Below are 18,332 nucleotides of genomic sequence, written 5' to 3'. Positions count from 1 at the left end.
TCATAACGGAAATCATCCTTATTTTCATAGTGGCTGTTTTGATTGCAGAGGTGCTTTTTGAACAGTTCTTCATTCGTACTGCTGTGTAATGGGTTAAACATAACCGACAACAAAGCGTAATGGATGCTTCACTTTTCAGACAATAATTGATATAACTGGGGTGCGCAGCACCAATTCTTTCGGTGTGTGTGGATTGTAGAGGTTCTTTTCGAACAGTTCTTGATTCGTACTGCTGTGTAATGGGCTGAACTTAGCTGACAACGAATACCTCACTTTTCAGATGATAATTGATATAGCTGGGGCATGTGGTGTCATTTTAGATGCAGTATGTGTGGGTTCACCAGTCATAATAAAGAAGTCAACAAACAAGTACACAAAACATTAAGATTTTCAACTAGAGTAGGGACCATAGCATATCGGTAAAAAGTACTGAAACAAGTTGGAGTAGTTCATATATTAAAACACAGTAAAACAATAAGAAGTGTTATATCCCTATTGTGCTCAAGATACCATAACGGAAATGCACAGTAGGGATATAACACTTCTTATTGTTTTACTGTGATTTAATATCATGGACTACTCCAACTTGTTTCAGTACCTTTAGCAATGTGTTAAGGGTTGAAAATTCCAAATTTTTTGTGTATATACTTGTTTATTAACTTTTCTTGCAAACAATTATTATGACTGGTGAACCCACACATACTGCATCTGGAATGGCACCACATGCCACAGCTATGTCTGAAAAGTTAAGCATCCATTACGCTTCGCTGACAGTTGTGTTCACCCCATTACACAACATTTTGGATCAACAACTGTTCGAAAAGCACCTCTGTAATCCACGCATACTGAAAGATACAAATGGTGCCACGTGCCCCAGTTACATCAATTATCGTCTGAAAAGTGACGGCTATGTTCAACCTTTTACAAAGCAGTACGAATCAAGAACTGTTCGAAAAGCACCTCTGCAATCAAAATAGCCACTATGAAAAATACAGACGATTTCCGGTATGAAGGGAAGCCATCACATGCTGCCATCACATGCTACCATCAAATTGACATTTTCCCTGTCAGCAAAGATGAATGAGCCACAAAGGAGGACACTGCTAAGTCCATGAAAAATACATTGTACGTACTGCGGTATGCCAAAAAAGCACCTCTCAGGCCAAAGCAGCATCGAACAGTGAAAAAAATCAAGTCCGTAGCCTTAGCAGTTATCTAGCTACACTTGTCTGAAGGAATCAGTCAGTCAGTCAGTTAGTCAGTAGAAAATTCTGTTAATTTTTTCTAAATTCCATAGCAAGCATTTCAGGTCAATCTGAAAGCTTGTTTGGGCTTAGTTTTACCTAACCAACACTGCCTCATCATCGTCAAAGAATGGTTTTTGGAAGATGTTATTTCGTGGGCCACACCTACTCCTTTGTGGTTCCTACTATACAGTACTATCATACTGTATGATTTGAGTCATTATAGAACACCATTACTGGAATGGTAAGCTTAGAACAGTGTGTACAGTGTAAGTTCAATTATGGATCACAGTAAACAATAGGGAAACAAAGGAGGTCACCTACACCTGACATAATTACATCAATACAAACTGTTAATTTTCTTCTACCATGATATCACATATTGTAATTCTACAATCATGTAGCATACTACATTGATGGCTGATCAGAGGAACAGTCTACCATCTCCTGTTCATCATTGGTTTAAACAACGTGTGGTCCCGGTATCTCAGAATAAACAAACAAGGGTGAGTGCTTCTACTATTTTATAAGTGTAAGGAAAATTAAAATTTACAAGCTAGTAAGCTAGGGTTATTACATAGCGTGGTACAGTGCTGGACATCATAACTTTTCAAAAATGCAAAATGCTACATTAGAAAAAAACTTGATAGGCCGTTGTGCATGGTTGTAAACAAAAAGCTGCAGTTTTCAAAGTGTTTATCCTACAACTATGCAATAAACGTCATTTTACTCCTGACTTAATAAGGATTAAACGATACCTAAGCATTTACCCTACAATGAAAACATGAGGACCAAAACACACTGAGAAAATAAATTCGAGTTTATAAGCACACATATCCTTTACATACCTTTAGAAAATGATCCGTAACTCATTGCTAGTTGGTCCTATTCACTCCAAATAACAATTGGCTGACTCGCCAACCATAGGCAAGTAAGGCTATATACAGCTCATGTGATTCAAATGCTGATTAACATGGTAGACAAACAGGGAATGTGGCGTTGCGATCAAACCAGTTGTTATTCTTCATCACTTTATAACAAGTCAGCCTCTGTTGTTACAATGGCTTCCCTTAGTAACCCAATGAATAAACTTTCTTTTGATGGTTTTAGGCTAATAGAGTTAGGAATACCAAGTAACCTGGCAATACAGCTAAGCCCATTTTGGTATAAACACGTATTCCTCAATAATTTTGTGTGGCTTTAAAGGTTAAGGCTGGTTCCTCTTTTTTTTTAAAAAACTGCAACTTGATTAAATCTCATACTGAAAATCTGTTTCTGTACATGGTTCATTATATTTGTATACCAAGCAAGTGTCACTGTCATTGTTGAACCGTTGGCTGAGAAAAAATAAATTTTTGTCCTCCTTTAATTTATAATAACATTGAAATAAATTATGATTTCAAAAATCTGCTTCTGTAGAAGTTAGAGCTATCACAGTACTCCTTTCCCACCAAAATTCAGGTTTGTAGCTTGCACCTGTGTGTAGGAAAAGTGAAGAATGTAAAACACTGATGTAATGAGGTATTACATCATTGCGGGAAAGTTCACATTGGTATGGCTTCAACTTCCTTTGTATAACCACAATGGTTGTATGCACCACCTGTCCAAATTTCGTTAACATTGACCAAACATAAAGTCATGACATCACATACACAGAAAGCAACTTTTGGAAACTAATGATGTCCAGCACTATAGCTACCCATTGGATGTATTTAGTATCATAAACATATAAACAAATAGTATCATATTTATTGTAAGAGAGGTCATGGAACCTGAAGTTCCACAACAACCCCAACACCACAAAGTGAGACAAGCTAGGACAATTGGGCATTTGCTTCCCCAGTAAGCACCAGGTACCCATTGATGCTACAGCTGGGTGGGCTGCTTCCACAGATGACACCAAGCCACCAGGTCCCCAATATACAGCTGGGTAGACTAGAGCAATGTGAAAAAAGTTTAGGAAACAACAACAACACCAAATTGGTTGGAACCTTTCGATCACCAGGCCACTGCTCCAGCCACTTGGCTATGCTACCTCACATAGTACACACACACACACTCACACATGCACGCACGCACACATACACAGGATGTGCTTGACAAAAGATACAACACAAAGATGGTATGGACTACACAAATGATCAAGTATGTATACCACATGAGTTACACTTACTTCAGCTCATTACCAAAAGTCCTAATGGCTGCCATTAATCCAACATGTAGTCCTCTCTGAGTGATGTGGAATATCTCTGTCATGAAGTTGTAGTCCGCTAGTGGGTAGAGAGATATGTATGAGATAAAAGACATCAAATAATACTTTAAGACTACCACAGTAATAGCGGCAGAGTAGGGGCAGACTGTCCGTCACATCACACATGCACACACATGCACACACATGCACACACATACACGCACCACACATGCATGTACACGCACAACTTACTGCTGGTTGGAAAATATCTTTCATGTCCTTTAGCCAAACTCTCTTCAGCAGCTGCAAATATACAACATAATTACATTTTAATTAATGCCAATCAACTCTACCTACATATATTTCCATGAGCAAGACACGGCTCATTGTAAAGATCTAGCCTGCACTGCAGTGATGTGCAATAACTGGGATCTATCTTAGCTAGCTTGCTATTTGGAGCAGTCCCAAAGAACGGTTGACACAGTTGCACTAGTACAGCTGAGAAATTCAACATATAACCTGAAGACAAAATAAACCATATATGTAATTTCTCCATGCCTACAATTAGGGTTAACCTATAATGTGCTTATAATAAGAGTTCATTTCTTACCATCAGAAGCCACAGGTTCTATTGTTGTCTTCTGTCGAAATTGAGGTCCACAACGTAATTCATTCAGTCCTACAACACTAGCCAGCCAGCCAATGGCATTTGACTTCTGCGATGTCCTTAGCACCTTCAGGAATCCTGTGGTGACACACTCCTGACATTTGTGTAGTCCATCTTGTATTGGCTGACAACAATGCTTGATGTCATCGATCCGCATGTGATCAGGAAAACCACGAATCTGTACAAAAGATTGGAATCGTTTATCTTTTAATAAATTTGCATCCAGTTTTCCAGGTATCGTCGATGGTGACAAGAAGCCAGAAAACATGGAGTCCTTTTCAAAATAGATTCCCAAGCGGTGGATTGCTGTGGATACTTCTTTCAATAACTGTTCACCAACAAACTCAGAGAAAAGAGATTGGCCAAAAAGAACACTTAGGGCGCTCTGAGATTTGCTGATGTCAAGAGCAATTTCTTCATACGAGCTAGCATTCTTTGCATCAAGACCAGCTGTCTTTACCAACTGAGTAAATGCTTCTTGAGCAAATGACGACTCAGTTTTAGCTAACGTAAGCAGTTTAGTGAGTAATTCAGGAGGCACGGTGACACCATCTGGAGACCAACTGCTAAGAAGGGTGATGAACGTCGCCAGAGAACCCTACAAGATCAAAGTATTGATTGTTACAAAATAGAATCCAGACAGGTCTCCTATAGACAAGGTGTGGCCACATATTAAAGATAATTTTTTAACAAAAACAAATTATCACTTTTTAGAGTTCAAAAGGCTTTGCCTACAATTACATAACTTACAGTGTAACAATGCAGTGAAGCCTCACTCAGTGGTTACCTCATTAGTAAGACCACCTCATTATAGTGACCATGTCAAGTAAGTCCCAAACACAGCTAAGGTGTACTTCATGACCTCATTAATAAGACCACCTCATTATAGTGACCATGTCAAGCAGGACCCAAACAAATGTAGTTAAGGTACATCAACGGTAACAATATAGTTTCAATCAGTCTCCCAAGGGACATCAGATACAACACAAACCTGACTCTTCGATGATGAAGAATATACTGACCAGATATCGTCCACATCAACTGTCTGCACCCCTACGAGTATACACCATTAATCACACATCACCATGGTAATCCAATAGGTAATGTTACAATATTTTACAAGACAGCTTCACATTATGACACACCAGGGAAGGGCTCAATATCACACCCTTCTGTACCAACAACAGAATTTTAATTCTTCCACTGCTTATTAATACGAATGTAAGACAACTAAGTCACACAGTGCATACACATTGTACAACAGAGTCTAGGAAAGCACTTTTGACAAGTGTAAATTGACTTGTGTGACCGTACACTGTAAAATTATCCTGGAACACAGGTCTGTTGCCACCCTATGATAATTGAATTCACCATGTCTGATCCACTGTCAAAATTAGATCACGAGCCCACAAATGACTTTCTGTTTTATTGTATGGACACCAAGGCAGAGGGAATGTTACAGTATTGTGGGTGTTTGTTGTATTGTATGCCTATAATGTCCTCCACAATTTCTTGTCCTCCATAAATTTCCCGCTCAAAAACTAAACATGGATGTAAGAACAACTGAGCACAGGAACAAACACCATAAGAACATATAACAAATCGAAACAACTACAGATAGGTACATGGCCAAGTTGACTTGAGATGAGATTGGCCTACTCAACAACTTGTCACCCACGCAGCCAAACACTGCTTTATGCTAAGTACCTATACTCAAAAATTATATTTATGACAACAATGTTAGAAGTAAACTACGATCCATAGCACCTACTGCAGCCGCTGCTTATGTACAGTACCCGTTTGTACGTATTTACGTGCAGCACCTACAGAATAGTAGATATACACCTTTAGTATGAGCAATTAAGACACTGTTTGGGGTCTCAGGCTTGGGTGTATGTATATCAACGAATCCCTTGCAGACATGGTATAACTATGTATATTATGCTATTCCTTATCAAATGTAGTGCCACACATACACTACTCCACTCTCATAATCACAAGTACAACATACCTTCCTTCAGTTGTTCTAGCAGCACCACAGCAACAACATCTTTGGAACAGTTTGTTAGCTGTGACCACACCGTGGGCTGTACCCCAGGTGGATGCGACGAGCAAGCACGATTGTACGACACCACTAAAACCTTAACAACATCCTACAGAAGGGAACACGATAAGACTTAACACACAGTGGTTGAACAACGCATGCACGTACAGTCATGCAAACTGTAGCATGCAACAGTTTTGTACAATGCTGCATGTTGTACAGTACATTGGAGATACATATAATGGACACCTTGGCACCAACCAATAGTGTCCTGATTATCAAGGTGTCCTGATTATCAAGGTGTCCTGATTTTCCAGGTCAGTTTATCCACTAAGGGATACTTTGGGATCTTAACTAATTGTCTGGATTATGTAGGTGTCCTTAAGTGTCCACAATACTGTATCTCATGGACTTACCAATTCCCTGGACAATCATCTCAATAGGAGCAATTTGAATTTCTGGTCAAGACAAACTGGAACATGAGACCACAACATGAAAGCACCTCACCTCGCTCATTCCTGGGTCAGCGGGCACCTTACTTGGATCTAGCTTCATCACCTTATGAGAGTACCGGAGAATTTCACCACCTGACCCTCCTGAAGAGATGACCTAAGGAGCTAACAGTGAGCACGGCTTAGCAGTGATGGCTTGTGTACATACCACTTTAGTGCAGAACAAGTGTGATAGAACTGCTGACTGGGATTCCACCATAGTCAACTCCTAAATACAACAATAAAATATCACATAATGTGACTTGCTACAGTGTACATATGTTTCCATTTGGTTAATGTTCATTTGACAACTGCAATAAAAACACTACCCGTTACCTTTGCTAAATTCATAACCATTGTAACACTACATAATATTATTTTGTTTCAGCTTATAAGGTTTGCAGCTGCATGTGTTGTGTTCATGACTGTAGATATGCAGACAGACACACAGACAGACAGACATGTATAGGACAGACACACAAAACAAGCAAGTATAATTCTTGCCTTCACTGGAGAAGCCATTTTGTCAGTAACTTTCTTTGTTGGAGTGGTTGCAGTTGGCTTAACAACAGTGGTAGCAGCAGCAGTAGAGGCAGCAGCTACTGGTTGCCTCACTTCAGGCTCCTTGCTACTGACAGGTATGGCACGTGGAGTGGGTGTCGTCACCTGCACCGGCTGTGACTGTTGTTGCAGTCTTGCTAATCTCTTTGATCTGACATCACTGCCTGCATCCTCCATTACTGCAATAAACACAGCAAAGAATATTACACCACAACTAAATGTACATGTGAATAACATGTATACACGCATATACGTACGTATATACATAATCTACATACAAACTACACAGAACTTTTCTGGGACAAAATGTTATTATCGTAAAATGAAAATTTTTCTACTGGATGTTTGAAAATGTACGCATGTTAATTTTTGATCTATAAACTTTATATATCCGTATACAAATATAGTAGTTTTATTGTTAATTTGGTATCTCTCAACTTCTTCACAGCTGGTTGTGTTGAGGATAGTGTCTTGCTAGTAGCACCTCCCACTTCCTGTTCATCCTCCTCTCCTTCCTTTTCCTGAAACGTGCCACAGCAATGAATGTATATTCCATACACCAACAATATTACTTTATAGTGGAACAAACTGTGAATTGTGTATATGGAGACCAGAAGTTGGACAAAAGGATTCAGCCCAAGCAAAATTTGCTTAGTCCCTGGAGTGGATTAAAGTAAAAGCTTAGCAACAAACACTGATATTATTAGAGTGGCTAGCAGCATTGGCCCTACTGATGTTCTGACAATATTCTTAGAGAGGGATCTAGGAGAATGTGTTGAGATTTTTATTTCAGTGGAGAAGTTCAGAATGGAGTTATTAGTAGTACTAAGTAAGTGCTACAAGAGACAGAGGAGAACTCTGCAGGATGCTCAATGTTTTGTTCATAATTTAGTACCAGTGAACACGTACTTTTACATGTAAATTGGACAAAAGTGGCACTGTGCTTCTTGCACAGTGGGCCCCCTACGTAGATGGCCGACTGTGCAAGACTGTACATGTACAGAATATGACGACATTTACTCTGTTAGCTACCCATGCACCTGGTCTTGATTGTAACCAATTCATGGTTGCTTACTCTTCTTTTCTCTATCTTCTTCATCATTTCCATCACCACCAGCCGAGGAGCCTTGTCCACCTCCACCTCCACTGGTTTGGCCTCTGCTGGAACTCTGGCCACCACCTGATTGTTGGCCACTGCCTGATTGTTGACCACCTCCTGATTGTTGGCCGCCCTCTTGAGTGCTAGGATTATTCCCCGGTGCAGTGACTTTGTCTTCAGGAGAATTGTTACCATGGTGACTATCATCATCATCATCATCCCCATGGGATTCCCCCTTCTTCTTTGATAATAATGCTGTCCTGATTTGCCTCAAGCGTTCTGGGTCATCCCTGAGGGAGTCACCTAGAAGTGAAACAAGTAGAGATTGAGCTATTGTCAACAACTTCCCTTGCTTTGCAAGCAATTATCTACAAACTAAAACAACCTACTGTATGTATAAACTGCAAGGTAATTTTAAAAAATACTAGGTAGTTCCTGCATTAGATGCAGGGTGTAGTGTAGTACAATTTCTCAAATGGGACCATTGGTCAATGACTAGTGCAAAGTGTCTTCCTACAAGTATATACATAGCACTCAGCTAGGCAAATATTTCGTCGTTACACACTCACAACGTAAGCTACTCATTACATACTGTTTCCACGACAATCCCTGGTTGAGTAATAGAAGTACCAGCTGCTTATGAGCGTTGTCATGACAACCACTGCTGTGTAGAATATCATATGATTAGTTGTTAGTTCTGCTGTAGTGTCAGTAATGTTCTGTTCTTCTTTGGGATCAGAAAACAGCTGGAATAAGAAAATAATAATAAATCATGGAGGATATATGTACAATGTACGTGAGCTGTACATACTGTATGCAACATACGTAGATATGTATGAACATGGCTGCATGTAGATTCAAAAGGTTTTACAGCCTCCTACAGGTACGTACTACTCCTGCCCCAGTGGTTTTACCTGCACTGACTCTCACTACCCGAGTGGTGCACAGTAGCCCAGTGTTTTTATTGGGTAGATATGGCCTTGCAGCAGAATTTCTTTGTGTGTGCATGGACAAAGTATGTGTTATGTGCGTAGTGTACTATGCATAGATAGACATACACTGTAAAGAAAATTCATATGTAAAATATCAACACAAACCTTTTGAAACTCTGGCCAAGAGACGGTGCCATCATGATCCTCATCTAGCTCCAACTCCAATTCATCCAGGGTCTGTGATAGGGCAATACTAGCTTCAACATATCAATATATTGCAATATTTTCTACCACAATACAATACGATATGGCTATTGCTGTATTGTGGGGCTGTGGCTTGTGGACAATGCATTCAGCTGTCACCCTATTGGTGGGTGGGATCAAAAAAGATTTCAAAGTCACGTATTGGTAGCCAGATGCTATATGCTGAACAAATAATGTTGTAGAATACTTCTAAATAGATTTGGTATCTGTCGTTTAGAGGTGTATCTCAGCATATAGATATGGGTATATTACACTGGTATATAATTCAAATATTGCAATACAGAAATATTATAAAACACATCACACAATATGGTGTTTGCTCATATTGTTGCATTCCCAGTTTGTACCAATTAAGCAACTTATCACCCCCAACCTTGTGTGGTCAGTAGTGGTGTACGATATCAGGATTGTTATTTCGATATGTTATCGATACGATATTGGGGTAAATATCGAAATTTCGATACGATTTTCGATAATTTTTAATTGTGTGGGTGGTGTAATTGCGTTGGCGGTCGATACTTATAAATATGCTTGAAATATACTTTACACACAAACTATTGCATAAAACTAATAATAAGCCTAGGAAACTGGTAGACAAGTTTTTAAAGTGGCTAGATAGTACAGAAACAACCTTCATTTCTAGCGTGATTGTGCAATCACACACTAAATGCTGTAGATTTATCGAAATATTTTTTGATATTTCGATAATTATCGCAAAATATTACCTTTTCGATAAATATCGAAATCTGCTAAAGCAGTATCGAAAATCGATACGATAACGATATCGACAAAATTATCGCGAAATCGATATTTTTCGATATATCGCACATCACTACTTTGTATCATACAGTATGATAGTAGTGTATAGTAGGGATCACAAAGGAGTAGGCATGGCCAACGAAATAGCATCACTCAAAAACCAGTCTTAATTTTTCCTGACAATCATGAGGCAGTATTGGTTAGGTAAAAATAAGCCCAAACAAGCTTTCAGATCGACTCAAAATGCTTTCAACAAGTAGCTACGGAATTTTAAAAATAATTTATTTAACGGAATTTTCTACTGACTAACTGCCTGACTGACTGTCGACAAGCGTAACTCAATAACTGCTAAGGCTACGAGCTAGATTTTTTCACTGTTTTACATTGCTTCAACCCGAGAGGTAACTTTTGGCATACCACAGTACGTACAATGCATTTTTCATGGACTTACCAGTGTCCTCCTTTGTGTCCCATTTATCTTTGCTGACAGTGAAGTGTCGATTTGGCAGTAGCATGTGATGGCTTCTCTTCATAACGGAAATCATCCTTATTTTCATAGTGGCTGTTTTGATTGCAGAGGTGCTTTTTGAACAGTTCTTCATTCGTACTGCTGTGTAATGGGTTAAACATAACCGACAACAAAGCGTAATGGATGCTTCACTTTTCAGACAATAATTGATATAACTGGGGTGCGCAGCACCAATTCTTTCGGTGTGTGTGGATTGTAGAAGTTCTTTTCGAACAGTTCTTGATTCGTACTGCTGTGTGTGATGGGTTGAACTTAGCTGACAACGAATACCTCACTTTTCAGATGATAATTGATATAGCTTGGGCATGTGGTGTCATTTCAGATGCGGTATGTGTGGGTTCACCATTCATAATAAAAAGGCAATAAACAAGTACACAAAAAATTAAGATTTTCAACTGGAGTAGGGACCATAGCATATCGATAAAAAGTACTGAAACAAGTTGGAGTAGTCCATACATTAAAACACAGTAAAACAATAAGAAGTGTTATATCCCTATTGTGCTAAAGATACCATAACGGAAATGAACAGTAGGGATATAACACTTCTTATTGTTTTACTGTGATTTAATATCATGGACTACTCCAACTTGTTTCAGTACCTTTATCGATGTGTTATGGGTTGAAAATTCCAAGTTTTTGTGTATATACTTGTTTATTAACTTTTCTTGCAAACAATTATTATGACTGGTGAACCCACACATACTGCATCTGGAATGGCACCACACGCCACAGCTATGTCTGAAAAGTAAAGTATCCATTATGCTTCGCTGACAGCTGTGTTCACCCCATTACACAACACTTCGGATCAAGAACTGTTTGAAAAGCACCTCTGTAGTCCACGCATACTGAAAGATACAAATGGTGCCACGTGCCCCAGTTACATCAATTATCGTCTGAAAAGTGACGGCTATGTTCAACCTTTTACAAAGCAGTACGAATCAAGAACTGTTCGAAAAGCACCTCTGCAATCAAAATAGCCACTATGAAAAATACAGACGATTTCCGGTATGAAGGGAAGCCATCACATGCTGCCATCACATGCTACCATCAAATTGACATTTTCCCTGTCAGCAAAGATGAATGAGCCACAAAGGAGGACACTGCTAAGTCCATGAAAAATACATTGTACGTACTGCGGTATGCCAAAAAGGCACCTCTCAGGCCAAAGCAGCATCGAACAGTGAAAAAATCAAGTCCGTAGCCTTAGCAGTTATCTAGCTACACTTGTCTGAAGGAATCAGTCAGTCAGTCAGTTAGTCAGTAGAAAATTCTGTTAATTATTTCTAAATTCCATAGCAAGCATTTCAGGTCAATCTGAAAGCTTGTTTGGGCTTAGTTTTACCTAGCCAACACTGCCTCATCATCGTCAAGGAATGGTTTTTGGAAGATGTTATTTCGTGGGCCACACCTACTCCTTTGTGGTTCCTACTATACAGTACTATCATACTGTATGATTTGAGTCATTGTAGAACACCACCATTGGAATGGTAAGCTTAGAACAGTGTGTACAGTGTAAGTTCAATTATGGATCACAGTAAACAATAGGGAAACAAAGGAGGTCACCTACACCTGACATAATTACATCAATCCAAACTGTTAATTTTCTTCTACCATGATATCACATATTGTAATTCTACAATCATGTAGCATACTACATTGATGGCTGATCAGAGGAGCAGTCTACCATCTCCTGTTCATCCTCGGTCTAAACAACGTGTGGTCCCGGTATCTCAGAATAAACAAACAAGGGTGAGTGCTTCTACTATTTTATAAGTGTAAGGAAAATTAAAATTTACAAGCTAGTAAGCTAGGGTTATTACATAGCGTGGTACAGTGCTGGACATCATAACTTTTCAAAAATGCAAAATGCTACATTAGAAAAAAACTTGATAGGCCGTTGTGCATGGTTGTAAACAAAAAGCTGCAGTTTTCAAAGTGTTTATCCTACAACTATGCAATAAACGTCATTTTACTCCTGACTTAATAAGGATTAAACGATACCTAAGCATTTACCCTACAATGAAAACATGAGGACCAAAACACACTGAGAAAATAAATTCGAGTTTATAAGCACACATATCCTTTACATACCTTTAGAAAATGATCCGTAACTCATTGCTAGTTGGTCCTATTCACTCCAAATAACAATTGGCTGACTCGCCAACCATAGGCAAGTAAGGCTATAATACAGTTCATGTGATTCAAATGCTGATTAACATGGTAGACAAAACAGGGAATGTGGCGTTGCGATCAAACCAGTTGTTATTCTTCATCACTTTATAACAAGTCAGCCTCTGTTGTTACAATGGCTTCCCTTAGTAACCCAATGAATAAACTTTCTTTTGATGGTTTTAGGCTAATAGAGTTAGGAATACCAAGTAACCTGGCAATACAGCTAAGCCCATTTTGGTATAAACACGTATTCCTCAATACTTTTGTGTGGCTTTAAAGGTTAAGGCTGGTTCCTCTTTTTTTTTTTAAAAAAACTGCAACTTGACTAAATCTCATATTGAAAATCTGTTTCTGTACATGGTTCATTATATTTGTATACCAAGCAAGTGTCACTGTCATTGTTGAACCGTTGGCTGAGAGAAAATAAATTTTTGTCATCCTTTAATTTATAATAACATTGAAATAAATTATGATTTCAAAAATCTGCTTCTGTAGAAGTTAGAGCTATCACAGTACTCCTTTCCCACCAAAATTCAGGTTTGTAGCTTGCACCTGTGTGTAGGAAAAGTGAAGAATGTAAAACACTGATGTAATGAGGTATTACATCATTGCGGGAAAGTTCACATTGGTATGGCTTCAACTTCCTTTGTATAACCACAATGGTAGTATGCACCACCTGTCCAAATTTCATTAACATTGACCAAACATAAAGTCATGACATCACATACACAGAAAGCAACTTTTGGAAACTAATGATGTCCAGCACTATAGCTACCCATTGGATGTATTTAGTATCATAAACATATAAACAAATAGTATCATATTTATTGTAAGAGAGGTCATGGAACCTGAAGTTCCACAACAACCCCAACACCACAAAGTGAGACAAGCTAGGACAATTGGGCATTTGCTTCCCCAGTAAGCACCAGGTACCCATTGATGCTACAGCTGGGTGGGCTGCTTCCACAGATGACACCAAGCCACCAGGTCCCCAATATACAGCTGGGTAGACTAGAGCAATGTGAAAAAAGTTTAGGAAACAACAACAACACCAAATTGGTTGGAACCTTTCGATCACCAGGCCACTGCTCCAGCCACTTGGCTATGCTACCTCACATAGTACACACACACACACTCACACATGCACGCACGCACACATACACAGGATGTGCTTGACAAAAGATACAACACAAAGATGGTATGGACTACACAAATGATCAAGTATGTATACCACATGAGTTACACTTACTTCAGCTCATTACCAAAAGTCCTAATGGCTGCCATTAATCCAACATGTAGTCCTCTCTGAGTGATGTGGAATATCTCTGTCATGAAGTTGTAGTCCGCTAGTGGGTAGAGAGATATGTATGAGATAAAAGACATCAAATAATACTTTAAGACTACCACAGTAATAGCGGCAGAGTAGGGGCAGACTGTCCGTCACATCACACATGCACACACATGCACACACATGCACACACATACACGCACCACACATGCATGTACACGCACAACTTACTGCTGGTTGGAAAATATCTTTCATGTCCTTTAGCCAAACTCTCTTCAGCAGCTGCAAATATACAACATAATTACATTTTAATTAATGCCAATCAACTCTACCTACATATATTTCCATGAGCAAGACACGGCTCATTGTAAAGATCTAGCCTGCACTGCAGTGATGTGCAATAACTGGGATCTATCTTAGCTAGCTTGCTATTTGGAGCAGTCCCAAAGAACGGTTGACACAGTTGCACTAGTACAGCTGAGAAATTCAACATATAACCTGAAGACAAAATAAACCATATATGTAATTTCTCCATGCCTACAATTAGGGTTAACCTATAATGTGCTTATAATAAGAGTTCATTTCTTACCATCAGAAGCCACAGGTTCTATTGTTGTCTTCTGTCGAAATTGAGGTCCACAACGTAATTCATTCAGTCCTACAACACTAGCCAGCCAGCCAATGGCATTTGACTTCTGCGATGTCCTTAGCACCTTCAGGAATCCTGTGGTGACACACTCCTGACATTTGTGTAGTCCATCTTGTATTGGCTGACAACAATGCTTGATGTCATCGATCCGCATGTGATCAGGAAAACCACGAATCTGTACAAAAGATTGGAATCGTTTATCTTTTAATAAATTTGCATCCAGTTTTCCAGGTATCGTCGATGGTGACAAGAAGCCAGAAAACATGGAGTCCTTTTCAAAATAGATTCCCAAGCGGTGGATTGCTGTGGATACTTCTTTCAATAACTGTTCACCAACAAACTCAGAGAAAAGAGATTGGCCAAAAAGAACACTTAGGGCGCTCTGAGATTTGCTGATGTCAAGAGCAATTTCTTCATACAAGCTAGCATTCTTTGCATCAAGACCAGCTGTCTTTACCAACTGAGTAAATGCTTCTTGAGCAAATGACGACTCAGTTTTAGCTAACGTAAGCAGTTTAGTGAGTAATTCAGGAGGCACGGTGACACCATCTGGAGACCAACTGCTAAGAAGGGTGATGAACGTCGCCAGAGAACCCTACAAGATCAAAGTATTGATTGTTACAAAATAGAATCCAGACAGGTCTCCTATAGACAAGGTGTGGCCACATATTAAAGATAACTTTTTAACAAAAACAAATTATCACTTTTTAGAGTTCAAAAGGCTTTGCCTACAATTACATAACTTACAGTGTAACAATGCAGTGAAGCCTCACTCAGTGGTTACCTCATTAGTAAGACCACCTCATTATAGTGACCATGTCAAGTAAGTCCCAAACACAGCTAAGGTGTACTTCATGACCTCATTAATAAGACCACCTCATTATAGTGACCATGTCAAGCAGGACCCAAACAAATGTAGTTAAGGTACATCAACGGTAACAATATAGTTTCAATCAGTCTCCCAAGGGACATCAGATACAACACAAACCTGACTCTTCGATGATGAAGAATATACTGACCAGATATCGTCCACATCAACTGTCTGCACCCCTACGAGTATACACCATTAATCACACATCACCATGGTAATCCAATAGGTAATGTTACAATATTTTACAAGACAGCTTCACATTATGACACACCAGGGAAGGGCTCAATATCACACCCTTCTGTACCAACAACAGAATTTTAATTCTTCCACTGCTTATTAATACGAATGTAAGACAACTAAGTCACACAGTGCATACACATTGTACAACAGAGTCTAGGAAAGCACTTTTGACAAGTGTAAATTGACTTGTGTGACCGTACACTGTAAAATTATCCTGGAACACAGGTCTGTTGCCACCCTATGATAATTGAATTCACCATGTCTGATCCACTGTCAAAATTAGATCACGAGCCCACAAATGACTTTCTGTTTTATTGTATGGACACCAAGGCAGAGGGAATGTTACAGTATTGTGGGTGTTTGTTGTATTGTATGCCTATAATGTCCTCCACAGTTTCTTGTCCTCCATAAATTTCCCGCTCAAAAACTAAACATGGATGTAAGAACAACTGAGCACAGGAACAAACACCATAAGAACATATAACAAATCGAAACAACTACAGATAGGTACATGGCCAAGTTGACTTGAGATGAGATTGGCCTACTCGACAACTTGTCACCCACGCAGCCAAACACTGCTTTATGCTGAGTACCTATACTCAAAAATTATATTTATGACAACAATGTTAGAAGTAAACTACGATCCATAGCACCTACTGCAGCCGCTGCTTACGTACAGTACCCGTTTGTACGTATTTACGTGCAGCACCTACAGAATAGTAGATATACACCTTTAGTATGAGCAATTAAGACACTGTTTGGGGTCTCAGGCTTGGGTGTATGTATATCAACGAATCCCTTGCAGACATGGTATAACTATGTATATTATGCTATTCCTTATCAAATGTAGTGCCACACATACACTACTCCACTCTCATAATCACAAGTACAACATACCTTCCTTCAGTTGTTCTAGCAGCACCACAGCAACAACATCTTTGGAACAGTTTGTTAGCTGTGACCACACCGTGGGCTGTACCCCAGGTGGAGGCGACAAGCAAGCACGATTGTACGACACCACTAAAACCTTAACAACATCCTACAGAAGGGAACACGATAAGACTTAACACACAGTGGTTGAACAATGCATGCAAGTACAGTCATGCAAACTGTAGCATGCAACAGTTTTGTACAATGCTGCATGTTGTACAGTACATTGGAGATACATATAATGGACACCTTGGCACCAACCAATAGTGTCCTGATTATCAAGGTGTCCTGATTATCAAGGTGTCCTGATTATCAAGGTGTCCTGATTATCAAGGTGTCCTGATTTTCCAGGACAGTTTATCCACTAAGGGATACTTTGGGATCTTAACTAATTGTCTGGATTATGTAGGTGTCCTTAAGTGTCCACAATACTGTATCTCATGGACTTACCAATTCCCTGGACAATCATCTCAATAGGAGCAATTTGAATTTCTGGTCAAGACAAACTGGAACATGAGACCACAACATGAAAGCACCTCACCTCGCTCATTCCTGGGTCAGCGGGCACCTTACTTGGATCTAGCTTCATCACCTTATGAGAGTACCGGAGAATTTCACCACCTGACCCTCCTGAAGAGATGACCTAAGGAGCTAACAGTGAGCACGGCTTAGCAGTGATGGCTTGTGTACATACCACTTTAGTGCAGAACAAGTGTGATAGAACTGCTGACTGGGATTCCACCATAGTCAACTCCTAAATACAACAATAAAATATCACATAATGTGACTTGCTACAGTGTACATATGTTTCCATTTGGTTAATGTTCATTTGACAACTGCAATAAAAACACTACCCGTTACCTTTGCTAAATTCATAACCATTGTAACACTACATAATATTATTTTGTTTCAGCTTATAAGGTTTGCAGCTGCATGTGTTGTGTTCATGACTGTAGATATGCAGACAGACACACAGACAGACAGACATGTATAGGACAGACACACAAAACAAGCAAGTATAATTCTTGCCTTCACTGGAGAAGCCATTTTGTCAGTAACTTTCTTTGTTGGAGTGGTTGCAGTTGGCTTAACAACAGTGGTAGCAGCAGCAGTAGAGGCAGCAGCTACTGGTTGCCTCACTTCAGGCTCCTTGCTACTGACAGGTATGGCACGTGGAGTGGGTGTCGTCACCTGCACCGGCTGTGACTGTTGTTGCAGTCTTGCTAATCTCTTTGATCTGACATCACTGCCTGCATCCTCCATTACTGCAATAAACACAGCAAAGAATATTACACCACAACTAAATGTACATGTGAATAACATGTATACACGCATATACGTACGTATATACATAATCTACATACAAACTACACAGAACTTTTCTGGGACAAAATGTTATTA

At 39.4% G+C, this 18,332-nt stretch overlaps 4 protein-coding genes across 4 annotated transcripts in view; 1 reads left to right on the top strand and 3 right to left on the bottom strand.

The window, feature by feature from the left end:
* LOC136266508 (uncharacterized) overlaps positions 1–12,584 on the top strand; it is a 44,261-nt gene extending 31,677 nt beyond the window's left edge. The window contains exon 4 of the mRNA XM_066061523.1: positions 12,429–12,584. Within this exon, the coding sequence (XP_065917595.1) occupies positions 12,429–12,554 (126 nt within the window). The 3' untranslated portion in view covers positions 12,555–12,584. The remainder of the gene's footprint in view (positions 1–12,428) is intronic.
* LOC136266437 (uncharacterized) lies at positions 2,881–8,214 on the bottom strand. The gene is made up of 13 exons (XM_066061456.1): positions 8,194–8,214; positions 7,637–7,719; positions 7,142–7,412; positions 6,807–6,866; positions 6,654–6,755; positions 6,114–6,255; positions 5,094–5,155; positions 4,046–4,700; positions 3,793–3,954; positions 3,688–3,738; positions 3,418–3,514; positions 3,330–3,373; positions 2,881–3,179 (listed from the first exon to the last, which is right to left on the bottom strand). The coding sequence occupies exons 1-13, from the start codon at positions 8,212–8,214 to the stop codon at positions 2,881–2,883; spliced, it is 2,049 nt and encodes a 682-aa protein (XP_065917528.1).
* Positions 8,259–12,261, bottom strand: LOC136265598 (uncharacterized). Its single transcript, XM_066060472.1, has 4 exons — positions 12,229–12,261; positions 9,395–9,466; positions 8,890–9,043; positions 8,259–8,600 (listed from the first exon to the last, which is right to left on the bottom strand). Exons 1-4 carry the CDS (start codon positions 12,259–12,261, stop codon positions 8,260–8,262), a joined length of 600 nt encoding a protein of 199 aa, XP_065916544.1. The 3' UTR covers position 8,259.
* Positions 12,585–13,665: 1,081 nt separating the features above from the next.
* Positions 13,666–17,417, bottom strand: LOC136266507 (uncharacterized). Its single transcript, XM_066061522.1, has 9 exons — positions 17,382–17,417; positions 16,899–17,040; positions 15,879–15,940; positions 14,831–15,485; positions 14,578–14,739; positions 14,473–14,523; positions 14,203–14,299; positions 14,115–14,158; positions 13,666–13,964 (listed from the first exon to the last, which is right to left on the bottom strand). Exons 4-9 carry the CDS (start codon positions 15,153–15,155, stop codon positions 13,666–13,668), a joined length of 978 nt encoding a protein of 325 aa, XP_065917594.1. The 5' UTR covers positions 15,156–15,485; positions 15,879–15,940; positions 16,899–17,040; positions 17,382–17,417.
* Between the last annotated feature and the right edge of the window lie 915 nt (positions 17,418–18,332).

The sequence above is a fragment of the Dysidea avara genome, chromosome 9 (assembly GCF_963678975.1).
Source record: "Dysidea avara chromosome 9, odDysAvar1.4, whole genome shotgun sequence".
In the NCBI taxonomy this organism is placed as follows: domain Eukaryota; kingdom Metazoa; phylum Porifera; class Demospongiae; order Dictyoceratida; family Dysideidae; genus Dysidea; species Dysidea avara.
Note: the sequence above shows the minus strand (reverse complement) of the source record. Positions and strands in the feature narration are given on the sequence as shown.

Excerpts from the sequence above, each read along its gene's own strand:
- LOC136265598 (XM_066060472.1), bottom strand. The coding sequence starts at position 12,261 with ATGGTGGTGTTCTACAATGACTCAAATCATACA. Across the intron at positions 9,467-12,228 it reads ACAATGACTCAAATCATACA|ACCCTGGATGAATTGGAGTT; the intron begins GTATGATAGTAC and ends GCCCTATCACAG. Across the intron at positions 8,601-8,889 it reads CAGGGATTGTCGTGGAAACA|GTGACTCCCTCAGGGATGAC; the intron begins GTATGTAATGAG and ends TTTCACTTCTAG.
- LOC136266507 (XM_066061522.1), bottom strand. The coding sequence starts at position 15,155 with ATGTTTTCTGGCTTCTTGTCACCATCGACGATACCTGGAAAACTGGAT. Across the intron at positions 14,740-14,830 it reads AGAACCTGTGGCTTCTGATG|GTTATATGTTGAATTTCTCA; the intron begins GTAAGAAATGAA and ends TTTTGTCTTCAG. Across the intron at positions 14,300-14,472 it reads AAGATATTTTCCAACCAGCA|CGGACTACAACTTCATGACA; the intron begins GTAAGTTGTGCG and ends TCTACCCACTAG.
- LOC136266437 (XM_066061456.1), bottom strand. The coding sequence starts at position 8,214 with ATGTCGTCATATTCTGTACAT. Across the intron at positions 7,413-7,636 it reads ACACAACCAGCTGTGAAGAA|TTGTGGTGTAATATTCTTTG; the intron begins GTTGAGAGATAC and ends ATGTACATTTAG. Across the intron at positions 6,756-6,806 it reads ACTTGTTCTGCACTAAAGTG|GTCATCTCTTCAGGAGGGTC; the intron begins GTATGTACACAA and ends TTAGCTCCTTAG.